General features: G+C 34.8%; 6 protein-coding genes across 6 annotated transcripts in view; all 6 read left to right on the top strand.

The window, feature by feature from the left end:
- On the top strand, positions 2,134 to 3,478 carry LOC104785569. The gene is made up of 3 exons (XM_010510810.2): positions 2,134 to 2,541; positions 2,629 to 2,800; positions 2,898 to 3,478. The coding sequence occupies exons 1-3, from the start codon at positions 2,134 to 2,136 to the stop codon at positions 3,260 to 3,262; spliced, it is 945 nt and encodes a 314-aa protein (XP_010509112.1). The 3' UTR covers positions 3,263 to 3,478.
- On the top strand, positions 6,265 to 7,793 carry LOC104788908 (UDP-glycosyltransferase 72B1-like). The gene is made up of 2 exons (XM_019245202.1): positions 6,265 to 6,926; positions 6,961 to 7,793. Exons 1-2 carry the CDS (start codon positions 6,338 to 6,340, stop codon positions 7,791 to 7,793), a joined length of 1,422 nt encoding a protein of 473 aa, XP_019100747.1. The 5' UTR covers positions 6,265 to 6,337.
- Positions 9,991 to 10,827, top strand: LOC104788907 (adenylate isopentenyltransferase 3, chloroplastic-like). The gene has a single exon (XM_010514674.1). The coding sequence runs from the start codon at positions 9,991 to 9,993 to the stop codon at positions 10,825 to 10,827; it is 837 nt and encodes a 278-aa protein (XP_010512976.1).
- Positions 12,818 to 13,750, top strand: LOC104788906 (the record flags this gene model as incomplete). The annotated part of the gene is given in 4 exon segments (XM_019245201.1): positions 12,818 to 12,928; positions 13,055 to 13,178; positions 13,267 to 13,478; positions 13,614 to 13,750. Coding segments are annotated over 4 exon segments (570 nt in total), but the record flags the coding sequence as incomplete, so codon positions are not given.
- On the top strand, positions 13,276 to 15,716 carry LOC104785567 (protein ELC-like). Its single transcript, XM_010510806.2, has one exon. The coding sequence runs from the start codon at positions 14,643 to 14,645 to the stop codon at positions 15,642 to 15,644; it is 1,002 nt and encodes a 333-aa protein (XP_010509108.1). The 5' UTR covers positions 13,276 to 14,642; the 3' UTR covers positions 15,645 to 15,716.
- The window catches only part of LOC104785568 (guanylate-binding protein 4-like), an 8,307-nt gene continuing 5,731 nt past the window's right edge, over positions 15,948 to 18,523 (top strand). Inside the window, exons 1-9 of the mRNA XM_010510809.2 lie at positions 15,948 to 16,347; positions 16,854 to 16,956; positions 17,090 to 17,159; positions 17,248 to 17,286; positions 17,397 to 17,514; positions 17,602 to 17,659; positions 18,189 to 18,253; positions 18,359 to 18,365; positions 18,446 to 18,506. Coding sequence (XP_010509111.1) covers positions 16,256 to 16,347; positions 16,854 to 16,956; positions 17,090 to 17,159; positions 17,248 to 17,286; positions 17,397 to 17,514; positions 17,602 to 17,659; positions 18,189 to 18,253; positions 18,359 to 18,365; positions 18,446 to 18,506 — 613 coding nt within the window. The 5' untranslated portion in view covers positions 15,948 to 16,255. The remainder of the gene's footprint in view (positions 16,348 to 16,853; positions 16,957 to 17,089; positions 17,160 to 17,247; positions 17,287 to 17,396; positions 17,515 to 17,601; positions 17,660 to 18,188; positions 18,254 to 18,358; positions 18,366 to 18,445; positions 18,507 to 18,523) is intronic.

Genomic DNA, 18,523 nt, shown 5'->3' with positions numbered 1-18,523 from the left:
AAAAAAAAAAAAAAAAAAAGACCATACTTAAGAAACAGAACAAGCATATAACTTAAGGCACAAAGAAAGGTTTCTCATTAATGAGGTAGATCTCTTCTTAGCTATTGTTAAAGTATACATAGGTACAGAAGAGACTTAAACTAACCACATAGTTCTTTTATTCGCTTGATCATTCATAAATATTAACAATGTAATCAAGTGGTATTATTAAAAGCCATATCAGAACATAGACTTCTATGGATTCAGTGAAGTCTACAATTCATTGGATTGGATTGGATTACATTACATATACAGATCAGTATCAATTGGGTGTCAACAACAGTACAGAACATGAAATCTACTTATATCTTACTCATACGAATGAGATAAACAAAAGACAAAGCTCCTAGAGGCATTGAACATATAAACAAAACAAAAAAAAAAAACCTAAAGCAGACATCAAACAGAGAGAAGGAACTAGGCTAGGGCTAGGGGGTTGAGGGGAGGGATACCTGAATACCGGCACGAGAAGAGCGAGAGATGGATTTCTTCTTAACACTAGTGTCCTTGTTAGCTGCCACCGTCTTTGCAGCGATAAGCCCTTTCCCACCTTTACCAGCCATAACTACCAAATCAAAAGACGCGAATCTATTTCAATTTCGGAATACTAAAAAAATAGAACAGAACCGTCGTCGCGTCGAGTTGAGTCGAATCGAACAGTAGAGCAACGAGAACGAGAGCGGGGGAGTCAAAGAGATGTACCTGAAAACGAGAGCGGGATGCTTCAAAATTGTGCGGGAGAGAGCTTTTTATTAAAAACCAAAATTGGAGTTTGGTGGTGGTGTGGGGATCCTTGTGGATTCGTTTACTAGTCTTATCTATTTTATATATACTGTGAGAAAACCCAATTTATACCAAAATCGATTTTACATTTTTATTTTCTACAAAACTTTCCTTATCCAATCGGTAAATCTCTATGCAAAAAAAAAAAAAAAAAGAGTTAAATTTCTATTTTATTTGATCTAGGAATTTTTTAATATTATTTGATTTGGTTATTTGTCGTTTTAAATTGGGAAATCAATATTTAATCTAAAATTATATTCAAATAGTTTGTTGTTACAAAACTAGTGGGTATAAAAGTATAAACACCACCTTACTTACATGATGGAATTTTAAAGGAAAAAAGATCAATGTTATTTGAGTGTGCAAATAATCAAATATTATCGAATCAAATGTTAATTCTTTTTAAATTTACTAAATTTTGATTTTAAGAAAAAAATCTATATTTGTTTTGCAAGATTGTCTCATCTTAATAAAATACGCTTTAGTGGATCGTATACACACAACAATTGAGATTATTACGGTGTAGTATGTACGGAGAGATACTAAAGGAATATGCCAAAACACGTAAAAGTACGTACGTCGAAACCGGAGGGCCATTTCCGTCATATCAAACCCACTCTTTCCCCCAAGTTATTCCGGGCGAAGTTTTGCTAACAGACTCCGCCTCAAGTGGAGTCATTGACACGTCCCTCTTAACGACGAACCTTCAAGGGTATTCTAGACTTCTCCCCAAACCATGAGCCATCCGATCTTAGCCACCTGGACTTAGTAAAGAACAAACACCGTTGATCTCACGACACGTATACCCCTCTTATCGTTTTAAACATGTTTAACTATATTTGATGAACACGTAGGATACACACGTGTACACAATATCATCTTCCCTTTATAAATCCCCTAAAGCAAAGCTTATCCTCTTTACTCTCTTCGTTGTTTCAGATCACGCAGATTTTGTTTTCTTTTTGCCTGTTATCATCTTCTCAATCAATCTACCATTTGAAATCTCCGGCGAGAATCAAAAACCAGATCTCCGTGTTAAAAAAAAAATTGATGAAAACGACGGCGAGATTTGCGTCGGAGTGTCGTTTTAATGATAACAAAAGTTGACGTTTTCGCTTCGTCGCGTATCTCGGAAACTTTATAAACCGTATCTAATTTTCATAGCTAAAAGTTAAAGCGACGTTTCTCTTTTTCTTTTTTTTTTAAAAAAATCGTTTGCTCAGTTTCGAAGCTATCCCATTGCTTTATCTTCAATTTAAGATCATAGATTTGGGAATTGTCCGATTTGAATTTTTTTTTGGAGTGATCGAGATGCCATTTCATATGAAAATCCAACCGATCGATGACTCCTTCGATGTATCGGAAGAGGTACCTTTCCCGGAGACGATGAAACAAATGCCGAAATCAAGGCTGAAGCGTCTCTTTGAGAGACAATTCACTGTTAAGAACGTTTCGGAGAAGTTTCCAGGCGTTGTTGATGTGGAGGCACCGCTTTCGAGAGGTAACTCTGGAGATTTTGAGCCGAGCTCGGTTTGTTTAGCGAAGATGGTTCTAAACTTCATCGAGGATAATAACAACAACGGTGGTGGTGAGAAACAGCGGTGTGGACGTAGCCGTTGCAATTGCTTTAGCGGGAGTGGTACGGAGAGCTCTGATGATGAAACTGAATGGTCTGATGGTTTGAAATGTTCTTCGGGTGAAGCTTGTGAGATTCTCAAGGTATGGGTTCCATCGTTTAGTTCCTAGACTCATTATGTTTGTTTCGATTAGCAGAAACGTGATGTATGGAGATTCAATTTTTTGTAGAGTTTGGTTCCTTGTACGAGTGTTTGGGAGAGGAATTTACAAGCTGACGTGACTAAGATTGTGGAAACAAGTAAGAGTTGCATGAAAAATGTGGCCAATGGGTTAATGAGCTTAGGTTATGATGCGGCTGTATGCAAATCTCGCTGGGAGAAATCGCCTTCTTGTCCTGCTGGTATAGTCTATATAGCTTTGATCTTTCTGTAAAGCCAAAGCCATTTCGTAGCTTCTTGCTTGACAATAGAGTTGGTTGTTTTGTGAAATGGAAACAGGAGAATATGAGTATGTGGATGTGATAATCAAAGGTCAAAGATTGTTGATTGACATCGACTTCAAATCCAAGTTTGAGATTGCTCGTGCAACAAAGACGTATAAGTCGATGTTACAAACTCTGCCTTACATCTTTGTTGGGAAAGCTGATCGGCTTCAGAGGATCATCATGCTTATATGTAAAGCGACAAAGGAGAGTTTGAAGAAGAAAGGACTTCATGTGCCGCCATGGAGGAGAGCTGAGTATGTGAAATCCAAGTGGTTGTCTTCTTATGTTCGTGATGATCAAAACTCAGATGAAGAAGTGAAGCAGGAATCAGTAGATATGATAACTGGATCGATAGGATCCATAGTCTTTGGTGTCTGAAGGTTTGTTTTTATATATATGTGACATAACCTTCTAGAGAGGTGTGAGATTTAGTAGGAGTATTTGAATCCCTTAATGGTTTTTTGATATTAAGGGTTATGTAACAGAGGATGATCCATACACGCCTAAAAGTGTCTCCCCCTTGGTCTTTTTTTTTGCTGGGTTGTAAGGGAGAGTGTGATCCATCCAAATCTATGGTTTGCTTTGTGAGGACTATATCATTCTAACTACTACTATACCTATATGTTTTGAGAAACTCATAATATAGTGTCATTTTTTTCTTTTTAACAAAGAATATCGTTTCAGAACCTGCGTTCGATGAATCAAAAAATACGCTATTCAACCACCAGTCCACGCTAACATACCATTATGGCTTTGTTAAAAGCTTTTATATAGGTATTGTTTCCACTAAACGGAGATCGTTAACGAAAAGTTAATTCTGTTGATAAATTAACAGCTTAAAATGGCTAAGTCAACAAAATTTTACTATTTATCAAAAAATCGAATTAAACTTTGTTATTTAGATAATATTTCAAAAGTTCATATTTTTTTCGTCCTAAAGTTGAAAATTAGTGATTTTTTGACATTTTTTTCATTATTAGTTCTATAAATTTAAAGAATATGAAAATCCAAATAAAAATACTTATCAATCATTGATTTTAAAATATTTATGAAAATTTTATGTTATTGGTTCTATGATATATAAATAACTGTTAAAATTCCATGTTATTTATTTAATGATTTGTTTTTGGATTTTAAAATCTACATTATGTTTAAATAGATTTGAAAGTGAAAACAAAGAGGATTCGAATCCAAGGATAAAACATGTCATTTTAAAATTCATATATTTTAATTTTCATAATTTTACTAGAGTGTTTGTTTTTATAGATTCTGCTTCAGCAATTGATTGAGCTATTTAAAGTTTTTCATGTAAGCACTAAACTTTCAAGTTTGCTCAATCTTTTTCTGACAAATCAACTTAATTGGATACCAATTATCTAACTCTTTTAGAGTTGTTACCTTATTATCTTGTCTGACTTTTGCATTAAGTGATCATGTATCATCTATATATATAAACAACTGATCAAAAATTTCATTTTTCTCTTTGTAAATATACATATACTAAAAATTAATAAAACATAGTTCTTAAAGAAAAAATAGAAAATTAATTTTATTTCATATTTGAAAAAGTAATAATATCTTAAATATCTTTGTAAGTATATATATATATATATATATATTTTGTAATCTCATACTTAATAGTTTTACTACTTGTCCAACTAATTTTAAATAAAACTATACTAACATTATCATAAATTAATCAAAAATTCAAAAACGTTATTTTGAGAAAATTATTTGTTTATGTAAAGGTGACTATCTACACTCATTTTTCTTTTAGGACTGATAATTGACAATATAATTTATTTAACTATTGTATTATAGTAATTAATTGTATAAATTTCTTAATTATTTTTCTTATAGAATTAGTAATTTAAAATTACAATTAGTATTAACTTTATATACATATATGAAATATATTTTTATATTTATTAAATTGTTTAAATTTTAATTTCTTATAATTTACAAATATGTTAAAACAAAGTTTTTGTATAACACATAACAAAATCTCTAATTGTTAAAATTGACACGTGTCGCGATCACATAAATTACTAAATTTGAAAACCAAAGTTTATGTAATAACATAATATTGAATACGTTACCAAATCATTCACCGATTGAAAAACTTAAGAAAATTACATTAATTTCTTGTTTTTATAATCTTATTTTTCTTATATTATGTTAATTACTAATTTTAACACATTAAGCCTTTTTATACTTTAATAATTTTTCTGTATAAATTTTTTTTTACTATATGATTATAAGAAATAATAATTGCAAGTATTTTGCTTATTAACTGCAAATATTTTTCTATTGAAATTAGTGATTTGATAGATAACTTTCCTATTAGAATTAGTGATATAATATATTACTTTTAGTTTTATATACTTTTTAAAAATATTAATTGCAATCCTTTTATTTTTAGGATTTTTTTTTATAATTACCAAATAATTTTTTCACACATATCAAAATATTATCTATATACTTGACACATGTCACGATTATCAACTTCATTTATTATCAAATCATTAGTTTAATTATTTATATGTAAAAAAGTCAGAAAACATAATTACATTATATATATATATATATATATATTCATTTGGTGCTGGCTTTTTGTCAAAGTTCTTTATCAGCTGAGCTATTGGCTTTTGGTAATATGGTTTTATATTACACCTTAAGTTCATATTAAATAAAAAATTCTAAAGAAATTTATGCCGCATAACGGGTGTCTAAACATAGTTAAGAGTTTAAAACAAAAAAAGATGCGGGATATAATTTAAAATTTATGTGGAATATTAAATATGTAATTAGGATTCATAAAAATATACTTTTTTAATTTAATGGGCCTTCAGAATAATTAAATATATACTTATCAACAGTAAAATTTCAGATGTTATATGATATTTGGCGGCTATAGTTTTGTGTTCACCCACGATATAAAGTGTTTAATAATATTCGCATCACAAAATACTAGTGATAAGTTACCTAAAACATATTTAGTTGTGCATTACGGAATTTACATACATATATATACGTATATATAAATATTTTCTGTAAAAAAACAGCATATACATATTACGTTTTAAATAAATGATATTTTTAACATCTTCTAAATTTATATAAATCACATATAGATAGATAGTATTGTTAAAAAATGATACAATCAAATTAGATAACCCCATTTTAACTATAATTATTTTTAGTTATAAACATTGCTTAAAACACAACTTCCGATACGAACGGGTTAACGTGAGATGTGAGATTCTAATGATACACACACGAACTCTCTCTATAAAGTCATTACTCAAAAAAACCTCTCATAAACTACAAAAGAAACAAAAGATACGTAACATTTAACAAATCACAAGCTACAAAAGAAGAAGAAGAGTGAAACAAAACTCTAAAGCGTCTAAAACAAATCATAGTTGAAAGTTGAAACTTTTTGCATCATCAATGGAAGAGTCTAAAGCGTCACACGTTGTTATCATACCGACTCCAGGAATGGGTCACCTCATCCCATTCGTCGAGTTGGCTAAAAGACTCATTCACCGTGACAGCATCACCACCGTGACCTTTGTTGTCATTGGAGAAGGTCCACCGACAATAGCTCAGAGAACTGTCCTAGACTCTCTCCCTTCGTCAATCTCCTCCGTCTTTCTTCCTCCCGTCAATCTCACAGATCTCCCGTCAACGGCTCGTATCTTAACTCGTATCTCCCACACCGTGACTCGATCTAACCCTGAGCTCCGGCGAGTCTTCAACTCTTTGGCGGAGGAAGGTCGTTCGCCGACGGCTCTCGTGGTTGATCTTTTTGGTACAAACGCTTTTGACGTAGCACATGAATTTCAAGTGTCACCGTACATTTTCTACCCATCCAATACAAACGTCTTGTCGTTTTTTCTCCATTTGCCTAGACTAGATGAAACGGTGTCGTGTGAGTTTTGGGAATTAACTGAACCGGTAAAGCTCCCCGGATGTGTACCGGTATCTGGTAAAGATATTATTGACACGGCTCAAGATAGGAAGAACGAGGGATACAAATAGCAAGAGGTACAAAGAAGCCAAAGATATTATTGACACGGCTCAAGATAGCAAGAGGTACAAAGAAGCCAAAGGGATTCTTGTGAATTCATTCATCGAGCTAGAGCCAAATGCTATAAAGGCTTTGCAGGAACCGGGTCTTGATAAACCGCCAGTTTATCCGATCGGACCATTGGTTAACACTGGTAAGCAAGAGGATAACGAGTTTGAAGAGTTGCAATGTTTAAAGTGGTTGGATGACCAACCGCTCAGTTCGGTTTTGTATGTGTCATTTGGTAGTGGTGGTACACTCACATGTGAGCAGATCAATGAGCTTGCTCTTGGTCTTGAAAAAAGTGATCAACGGTTTCTTTGGGTCATACGAAGTCCAAGTTCGGCTGCTAATTCTTCCTATTTCGATTCGCATAGCAAAACCGATCCATTAACTTGTTTACCACCAGGGTTTCTAGAACGGACAAAAGGCAGAGGTTTCGTGATCCCCTCTTGGGCACCACAAGCTCTTATTTTAGCCCATCCATCTACTGGAGGGTTTTTGACTCATTGTGGATGGAATTCGACTCTAGAAAGTATAGTAAACGGAGTTCCACTAATAGCATGGCCATTATACGCTGAGCAGAAGATGAATGCTATGTTGTTGACTGAAGATATACGCGTAGCATTTAGGGCTCATGCGGGCCATAACGGGGTGGTGAGAAAAGAAGAGGTGGCTAGAGTGGTGAAGGGATTAATGGAAGGTAAAGGATTGATTAATGAAGGTAAAAAAGGTAAAGGAGTAAGGATTAAGATGAAGGAGATGAAGGAAGGAGCTTGTAGGGTTTTGGAGGATGATGGGTCCTCTACAAAGGCACTTAATCAGTTAGTCTTTTGACCTTAAAGTAGCAAGTCTACCAAAGAGTGAGAGTTAAGAGCAAACTGGTAAGGTCTCCTTCCTTTGATGAACTTGAACACTCATATCTTGTAAATACGGTCATCTTGTAAATATGGTTAACTGGGACTGATTTTTTTATATGCGATATTATATTGCTTGACATCAACTTTCAAACCGATCGACGATTTAGATAAAAAGATTACAAGTCAAAACACTCCTGAATATTTTACGTTCGGTGTAACATCAACTCTTATGAATCTAAACCTCATCATGATTGGTGGTAATTCACACAAACCAGAAATTGAAATATTGCTTGTATAGGTAGTTCACATTTGCAAAACAAACACTAAAACAATAAAATTACCAATGTGTAAGTCAAAGAAAAGAGTCAATTGTGTTTTTGTCTTTTTGAAGACGCACCTTCTTCTGTTTTTTTTAACCTCATGACAAGTAACAAAAGACATTTTCTCCTTTTTATAAAACCGATCTAGTCCCAGTTAAAAAAAATGGACATAATGGAGATACAAATTGGTTTTGATTGGACCTAAAGTTCAGAACGTGTTCAAACCAAACTACTCGATCTAGATTTTAAGCCCAACAAAAGCTAATATTTATTTACTTAATAAGACACTTGGACACTAAATACAACAAAACACAATGAAAATACTAATGAAACACAATATAATGGAACATAACAACCATGAGAAAACAATAAATATAGAGTATATCATTTATATATATATGTGACATAACCTTCTAGAGAGGTGTGAGATTTAGTAGAATCCCTTGTAGTTTTTGATATTAAAAAGGGTATGTAACAGAGGATGATCCATACACGCCTAAAAGTGTCTCCCCTTGGTCTTTTTTTTGGGCTGTAATATGTGTTCATTTGATTTTAATTAAAAGGCTATTTAATTTTTGCTTATTCTAATTTCATTTGATATTAACTATGATTAATAATATTTGTTCACAAAAAATAAGGTTAAAAATATGAAATAAAATTGGTGGGATTAGGTGTTGTAATTTTGTTAAACAAAAATTATTGTAGAAAATAAAAACAATGTAGGTGTTGAATTATGATGTGGAAGAGAGAGAAGATGATATGGAGTGTTAAAAAGGAAAAAGTGGATCCATCCAACTTTATGGTTTGTTTGGAGAAATTCATAATATCGTTTCAGAAGAAAATGAGCGGCTTCTATCGAGATGCTACATTTCCTATATACTAATAACAACATTTGACTATATTCTAAAAATGCAATAGTTAATCTGGTTAGTAAGTCGCTGACGTAAGATATGAAATTTTCGTTTGAACACCAGTTTATGTTAGTTAAAACTATAACCAATGTAATGGTGTTTACAAATTAATTAACTAGGCTCTGAAGAAGCTGATGAGAGAGATTAAAAAGGATTGGGGAAGAAAATTAAAACAGGAGATAAAGCAATATGCAAGGAACATATATAAAAATATTTCAAACAAAAGGTGAAGCATCTAGAGAAGAAAGAGAAACATCTTTCTGAAGAATGGGACGAAGAAAGAAAAATCATGCTAGGGAAAAAGAAAAGACGCATGATAGGAAGATAGAGGTAACGTACATAACCTGAGGCTTAATTATATCAAGATGTTGAATGATAAATTATAAGGAAAACATCACGACTTGTTGTAGTTAAGTGATTATAATAAATAAAGAAAAGCATTTTCGGAATTCCATATACCACAATTTTGTTATCATTTCAACTCAAAGTCCAAACCAAAAACTATTATTGTACATGAGTTAGTTACTTACCTTCAAGTGCCCTACTTCAGAATATACTACTAAATACCAAAAAGCATTTAGAAAATTAGAAACATAATTTACGGGAATAGAAAGGTAACGAGCCTGAATTATTCTGGAGCCCGTTTAGGTATGGTGGGCTTCCAGCCTCCACATCACTAATAATACGTTAGATTAGTCTCCCTCCTCCTCCTTTCTTCACTTTACTAAGCTAGCTACTCTCTTCTATAAAAGAACGTAACATGAGACTTAACATTTTCATTCAACATAAGAGCAAAGATAAATCTCATATATTTCTAGTTCATTTCTTCTTCCCCATCGATCCAATATCTTCTTCTTTTTTTACCTTAGCTCTCTCTCGGATTTTCACCGGAGATTCTAATCTGAGCTGAAATCATCTTTTGTTTCTAAGCTTTCGTCAACATATGGATATTGTAAAGCCCTACGCTCGTAAGGACAAAGTCCTGTTCATCATGGGAGCAACCGGAACCGGAAAGTCACGGCTCTCCGTCGACCTAGCCACTCGTTTCTCGGGAGAGATCATAAATACCGACAAGATCCAAGTCTACCGAGGTCTCGACATTGTCAGCAACAAGATCACGTCCGAGGAAAAACGCGGCGTTCCTCACCATCTCCTCAGCGTCCTGCCGCCTGAAGCCGGCGGCTACTTCACCACCGCGGATTTCTGTGACAGGGCGAGTTTCCTCATCGAAGCCATTACCGACCGTGGAAAGCTACCAATCGTCGTTGGCGGTTCTAACTCTTTCTTGGAGGATCTAGTCATGGACGGGTCGAGATACAATTGCTGTTTCCTGTGGGTCGACGTGGCAGTTCCTGTTTTGCGCGGTGTTTTGTCTGAAAGGGTTGATAAGATGGTGGCAAATGGAATGGTTGAGGAAGTTAGAGAGCTGTTCAACTCTTCTGATTTAAAGAACTACTCGGAAGGGATCAAGAACGCAGTTGGGATTTCAGAGTTCGAAAAGTTTTTCAAGCACGAGCCCTTCTTGGATGCGGGAGAGAGACAAGTGCTGTTTAGTGAAGTGGTGGAAGAAATAAAGAGGAACACATGTGGGTTAGCTTGTAGACAAAGAGAGAAGATCCAACGGTTGATAAATGTAAACAAGTGGTGCGTCCAGAGATTGGATGCAACTCCGGTTATTACAACGCGGAGATGGAAGGCGGATGCTGACGTGGCGTGGGAGTGTCTGGTGGCGGGGCCGAGCACCATTTATGTCTCGCGGTTTCTGCAAGGACGCTGCTAAGTGCTAACCGTCGACCGTCTATCGTTGGTGAGAAAAGCTTCAACCGTGTCACGTAGCGAGGCTTTTGCCTTTTGGTGTGTTTTTTTTTCTTCCTTTTTATTTGTTTTGGTCAACGGGTGGGATGTGTTTTTGTTTGTTTTCCTTTTATTTTCTTTGCTTTTCTTGAATTCGTACTTTGTACTTTTGTGTGAGTGTAAAATAAGTAATTTTTAAAAATAATTAATGAAGAGGTTTGGTGCGTTTGGAGTCTTTTCTTTTCCTTCTTTCCTAGTTCGGGAAAAAAAAGGTTAGGAGAAAAAAAAAACAATTGAATTGAATGTAAAATCAATTTCAAACAAAAATGCCTTTTTTTATAATATAATATGCATCATTGCATTTCTATAAGTTAGAAAGTGGAAAGATTATGAAGAGAATAATTTAAAAATCTGAACCTTGGACAATGAGTTGGAGATTGAAATTGTGTTCTGAACGGAGCTTAAGCAATTTAATTTCTCACATCTTTGTCTATGAGCTTGGTTAACAAACGCTCTAAACTCTACCGAGTACCGACATATCTCATATTGACTACAAAATCATCAATTAAGCTCTCAAACTCTCTGCTTAGTAAAAGTAGTGCTCCCTATTGGTGGTCTTTTGGGCAACCGAAAACTTTTTTTTTTTTTTTTTTTTTAATGAAATCTTCAAAAGGTTAAACTAAAACTAAAAATGCTTTTTGATTGTGTGTTTTATTCATTCAAGGATTCACCTAACCTATCGTCGTTGATCCTGCAAAAGCCCCCATTTTCTCAAACTTAAAAGGTGAAATAATTACTATAAAAAAATTATCCCAAAACAATAGAAACTTTGGGAAAAGATAATATAAACAATATAGTTTCTGTTTGATAATGGCTAAGTTGACACATTTTAATAAATATCACATGATTCAGAGACACAAAGCAAATGAATCATAAGACTTAAAAAAGAGTTATATTCTTCGTATACAAACGAAATATTCTTTATATTGTAGGAGAGTCCTTTGTCAATATATAAAAATACAATCAGTTTCCATTTTTATATGTTTTAAATGGTTTGACTTCAAAAATTCCCAAAACTGTTAGTAAGTAAGAAAAACTCAAAATCGAAGATTGGTAGGGTTATATCCAATCTCTGTCCCAAAAAGAAAAACTGTTAGTAAAAAAACACTCAAAATCAAAGATTGGTAAGGTTTATGAGGTTATCCAGTTATCACCAATCTCTGTCCAAAAAAAAAAAAAAACTGTTGGAAAGATATGGAGATACATATGAAGATGACAAAACCATCTTTTTGTCATAATAATGGTTTGGTATACCTTTTGTCATCTTGCGGAGAGAGAGGGACAATTCTTAAGTTCAAAAAGGTAATATTTAGATATTATTATGCATACTATTTCCATTTTCCAATATTCTGTATTTTATAACCGCACTGACTATATATTAAAAAGAAATACGGAAACCTATGATGTTAAGCAATATAGTATGATGGTTTGGTAAAGGGGATTCTTTTTTTGCTTTCGTGATTGAATGAATTATTTCCTACCGCATCTTTTGTTTTACTTTACTCCGTGATTGTCTGAATATGAAAGGGACACACGAGAATCTTTCCCAACTTCTTTATATATAATCATGATTACAACTTCTTCATAAGTGAGAGATTACAAGTCTCGACGAGCAAACAACATTTTCAAAAAAAGAAATCTGAAGTTTATATATATGTAGTTGCAAAGTATTCATATATCATCATCATGGGTATGAAGATATCGACGGCCATGTTATTGCCGCAGTCAACCGGCAGCATCAGACTTCCCTCTGGCGACCTCTGTTGTAAACCCCACACACTTCACTGTAGCAGGCAAGCAAACGACTCTCCGTCTATCTAGCCAACACGTTTTCCGGGGGATTCTGGTCAGTTCACTGGAACAGGCAAGCAAACCAGAGTAAGTTTTCAAAACAAGTGAAGTTCTGAACGGCGCGCTGTCTCTCAGCTGCAAACTTCATTGTCCACTGCAACAAGCTAGTAGATCAATTGCAGAATGCTCTTGACAAGCTACCTATAACAGATACAACAGAAGAAACCATTGATCATGTAATGCTCTTCCAAACAAACAGTATCATTATGATCTTATCTAGATATGAGCACCAGGATCAATATATAAACACAAATCTATCATACTGTATCTAACATACTCTTAAACTTGCTTTGTATATTTAGAGCCTCAATTTCAACAGCAGTAAAAGCTTAGCACATGAAAGTAAGATGATACTTCAGCAGTAAGTACAATGCCAAGAGCTGGACCATTAAGATATACGTGATTTCAGACAATTCAGCAGAAAAGGTACTATTACTATTTTTAAGCTTAAATCCCCAAGATTCATAGTTTACTTTACTAGAACCATTCTGAACTATTGCCTTACCATATAATTAGCACAACTACATCCAAGGAAGAATGCCAAGATGTGACAGCAGAAAAGCTGTACATGATCTCCTAAAAGAGGTCAAAGAGAAAAACAAGCGCAGAGACAACAAAGCTCTTTCAAATTGTACACTAGTCTGTAACCACACAAGTCATGACAGTTTGAGAAAATTTGTGGAGCTGGAAATAAAAGTAAGATCCTTTTTTTTTACATTTGACCACTAGTCTATCTTACTCTACACCAGTTAACCAATGGGATGACGTTTGCAAATTAACTAGGTTATCAAAAAGACTGGGAAGGAAAACTCCTTATAGAGCAATCTGCAAGGAATATACAGATTTCAAACAAAAGGGTGAATCATCTATAGAAGAAAAAGGAACACCTTTCGGGACAATGGGACGAAGAAAACACAAAATAGAAAGATAAGTACATATCCTGATGCTGAATATATTAAGATCTTAAATGATAAATTGCCATGATGGGTTGTAATGTATTAATTTGGGGCTTGGAGTGTTCACTTTTTTCCTAAACCTATCACCAAAGTTTCACTACAATATGTACGCATACAAGAATTGTCTCAAATCCCAACAGAGAAAAATAAGGAAAAGAAAGTTCTCCCAGCATGTAGTTAGGCTTGGAAAATTGTTCATCGAGATTTGAACAAAAAAAAAAAGGGGGTCAAAGGAAAAATTTGCATCAACTAAATTAAAATCTGAAACGAGATTATACCAAAGCGACTACAACTAAAATCTAATGGCAAGGGACAAAGCTGAAAAACTAAGCCAGAGCAACTTACTAACCATGTCACCATAAAATTTGAGTAGAGTCCCAAAGAGATGTAAATTCACAGACTGCACAACAAAGGACTTTTATCAATGCATTGATGGTCCTTCAAATACAAAACGACTTAGCAACGTTCAGCTATTTGGTCATCGAGTTAGGTTTCACGATATGAGAACTTAATTCCCCGAATTTGATACCTCAATACTGAAACTCCCCAAAACGAACAGCATATCCAAGTCAACCCCTATTAGCTTCAAATTAAAGTATTGATACTAAATTAGTAAAGTTGACCAAGCCAAAATGGATAATTCTATTAAATGCATACAAACCTAATCAATCCAGTGACAAAACATAATAATAATCTAGAAGAAGAAAAAACAGAGAAAAAAGACAATTAGCAAAAAATATCTTCTTTCCAAGAATGTAAACTTCCACGAAACAAAAGAACAGTCACTATCCCTTGTTCTCTAAGCTTGACCCAAAACATTTCAAGTCATTTCATAATATATAAAACAATAAAACTGAAGAACTCAAAACCAAAGAACGTCATAAATAGCACAGAAGAACAAGCTTTTAGCCTCAAAGTCACTAACCTTTTTCAAATGGCATCATCATCATCATCATCATCTTCTTCAATCAAATTCATAGAAAAAGCCCTTCTTGCCACCGGATCCTTTGCTCTATCTTACACCGATCCTGATCAGAAATGGCTAATCAGAAAGCATCTAACTTCATTCCTCCAAGACTATCCAAACTTCGAGCTCTCAACCAATACATTCAACCACAACAACGGAGCCAAAGTTCAACTCTTTTCCCTTGAAGGATCACTACGTATACGAAACTCCACTACACAACTCCCAACCGTGAAACTAACCATTTGGATTCACGAAAACTACCCAATAACGCCTCCTCTAGTGTTTATAAACCCTGATTCAATTCCAATTCGCAACAACCACCCATTCGTAAGTTCTTCAGGATTCACAAACTTTAGATACATCGAAACATGGGAATACCCACGATGCAATTTACTCAATTCCATCCGTAACCTCAAGAAAGTTCTCGCTAACGATCACCCTTTTGTACTCACTGATTCAATCCCAACCCGGAAGAACCTATCGATTTCGAGAACAGAAGCTTTAGATCGATTAGCCACGAGTCTCCACTACGACGTTCTAACAATCATGGAGAGATCAGAGGAAGAGATTGAGAACCTCTGGAAACTTCAATCAGAGATGAAGCAAAGATCCGAATCTGTTAATACAATCATCACCGAGGTTGAGAACGAGAGAGAGACATTAAAGGTGAGAGCTTTGAATCTCAAAGAACACACCGATGTTTTGGAGAACTGGGCAGAGACGAACTATCGTAAACTGACGAAATCGACGACGATTGATATGGGAATCGAGGAAATGTTCGAACTTGACTCGGAGGTTGAAGGATTAGCAGAAGACGACGCCATTGAAGATGTGTTGAGAGTACTGGAAGAAGCAGCGGCGAAGGGAGAGTTGGAGATAGGTTCGTATCTAAAGCAAGTGAGAGTCTTGGCTAGAGAACAATTCTTCATTAGGCATAATCGTTTAAAAATTGAATCTTTTCATATTTGATGAGTTCGTTATGAACCTTTTCTTTTTGTAAATTTATCTTCTTTTTTGGGTATAATGATGGACTAAATAACTCATGATTAAGCTCAGCTAATAACTAACTTAATTTTGGATTAGGAATGCTTATTGATGAAGATATTTTATTATGATCATACTATAAAGTATTAAAATTTCTTTAAAATTGACTGTTTCATAAGCTATATAATAAGCATTCAATTTTTTGTTTGCAAATTTTACAATTGACTTTTGCATAAGCTTACCAAAGCATCGTCTTATAATTACTATAACACCCTCGAGAGATTAGTCAAGGACATCTTGTGCTTGGGTCAAATCTTTGGGTATGGTCGTCATTACTCGGTTTTGCTACGAAAGCATAGAATCGAGTGTTCCTCTGCGTTAAACTAAGATCTCGTGCAAACCTTCTCTGCGGGTGCACCGATTCGTAACGTACACCCACCTCCTCAGGTTTCCCCCAAGATCCCTTCTTCGTCCTTCTTCGTCTTCTTCATCCTACAAGTGTGGGTCTTGTCTCAATTCCTATGTATTGACGACTTTGTAACGGCAAATCGGGAGTACATAAACGGATCGTGTTGTAATCTTTGGTCAAACAATTCATGGAGATTTCAAGCCGGACCTTTGTTTTCTTCTTCTTGTCTCTCTGTCTCTTGTCGTCAACCTCTCTCTCGATCGAAAATTTTCACCAGGCGTAAGTGTCATTTTCTTTCTTCTCCCTTCTTGTCATTCCCCACCAAGAAGCTCCTTATATTTGAATTCTTCTTTAGGAGGAGATATCACACAGTTTGGGTTATAAAGTCTTGTCCTTTTTTTAGTTTCTGGAGTATCGTACAGCATCTTGTAGTTGTAGCAATTGGAAAGATAGATACATTGTAGCAATGGATCTCATTATTGAATTGATCCTATGGTTTTTTTTGTTTCTTTGCAATCTGATAGGAAAGAAAGGTTTTTGCTTTTGTGTGTCTTACATTTGAACTTCATCAATCATTGTGATAATGTATTATTGTCTAGTGCCATATAAGCTGAATGATTAGGTTTGTTATAGCTACATTGTCGTGGTTGTGATGATGGGTAATTCAATTGATGTGGTAGCAAAACATGTTTAACAGCTTTTGTTGATTGATTATCTCTGATGTGCAAAAACACTTTTTATGGGTCTTCTTAATTCCCCAATTGCTCCTTGTTTGCTTAATGCAGTTTTCCTATTGTTGAACCTGCTCCGGGTCATACCAAGCTTCAGCTTAGCAGAGAAGGTTTGGAAGCAATTAGCAGAATTACTACTCCTATTTCTGCTGTTGCGGTATGTGAGAGTGATGTTTGACTCATTATCAATTATTTGTATGTTCTTTCTATCTGAACCTGGTTTTTTTCGGACCAAGAAGTTTGTTGCTTTTTTTTTTTCTAACTTTTTTGCTTGTTGTTCCCCTTTGCAGGTGATTGGCCCTTATCGCTCTGGAAAATCATTTCTACTCAATCAGCTTCTTTCCCTTTCCTGTTATGAAGGTGCTTCTTATCTCATACACTTGCGTTCTGCATTTTACTTATGTTATTAGTGCTGAACATTGACTTAGGATATATTCAATGTCATCAGGTTTTGGTGTTGGACACATGCGTGACACCAAAACAAAAGGTAATCTCCCTAATGTCCTGAGAACAATATCATCCTTCGATTGCATATATATTCCAGCTAATTAAGGTTTAATTCTTTTTGTTTTGAATCCACTGAATCGTTGTATACAGGTATTTGGGTCTGGGGAACACCATTAGAGCTGGAGATTGATGGAGTCAAAACTTCCGTAATTTACCTGGACACTGAAGGATTTGAAAGTGTTGGAAAGTCAAATGTCTATGATGACCGGTACCTAGACAGTTCAATATATGGACATTTTAAACTCTTGTTTGCCAAATCTCTCAATATCTAATCCAGTTCTTTGTCAACTTTCAGGATTTTCGCTCTGGCAACGGTTATGAGTTCTGTCCTTATCTATAATCTGCCTGAAACTGTAAGTTGTCCTACCTCTCTGTTTGTTAGGATTGCTTATGCTTCTAGATACATTATACTTGAACAAAAGAGAGTGAAACCTTTATATCATGTCGATTATCATGCCATTGCTAAAATCAAAGACCAAAGCGTTTTGAAAGACCTAGGTACTTCATCTTATGGAAGGGTTTACCCCAAAAATGAAATACAGGGTATCGAACAACCCGTCCAAGGTAGCAATCATAAATACAAAACTCGTAAACATAGATTAGCTATGAGCCTTATGAGAAAAAAACATTATTTTGCCTTAGTAACTAAAGCGAATTTATTAAGCTTAGGATTTATAGCCAATTTTTGTAAAACACAAGCAATGCAGAATAGGTGTCCTAATCATGTTTGCTTGATTCGCTTTGTGGCATGCAACGTCAAGCAATACTGAATTCGCTCTTGATTTTATAGTAGGAAGTGTACAAATACAGATGTGTAACAGAGTAGCTAGTGTTTGAAATACCCTTATATACATTTCTCTCTCTGATATGAGTTCCCATCAGATCCGCGAAGCTGACATTTCTCGGCTCTCCTTTGCTGTTGAGTTGGCGGAAGAATTTTATGGAAGGTTTGCTTAATTGTACTCTGCATTTCTATCTTTTAATACGTCTTCCGGCTTCTATGAATACTGACTGGCTTTTATTTTCATTGTCTCATGCAACTCAATTGGCAGAGTAAAGGTACACCCTAACGAACCGCTGATATTCTTGATCCGTGGCAACCTTCACAGCTTCTGTTTCTAATTTCTCATATCTTGTAGGGTGAAGATGTTGCTTTTGAACCGTCAAAGCTTCTGTGGCTTATCCAGCGTGATTTTCTGCGTAAGTGCATGGTTCTT

The sequence above is a fragment of the Camelina sativa genome, chromosome 5 (genome assembly GCF_000633955.1).
Source record: "Camelina sativa cultivar DH55 chromosome 5, Cs, whole genome shotgun sequence".
Classification (NCBI taxonomy): domain Eukaryota; kingdom Viridiplantae; phylum Streptophyta; class Magnoliopsida; order Brassicales; family Brassicaceae; genus Camelina; species Camelina sativa.
This window is presented reverse-complemented; position numbering and strand designations above follow the sequence as displayed.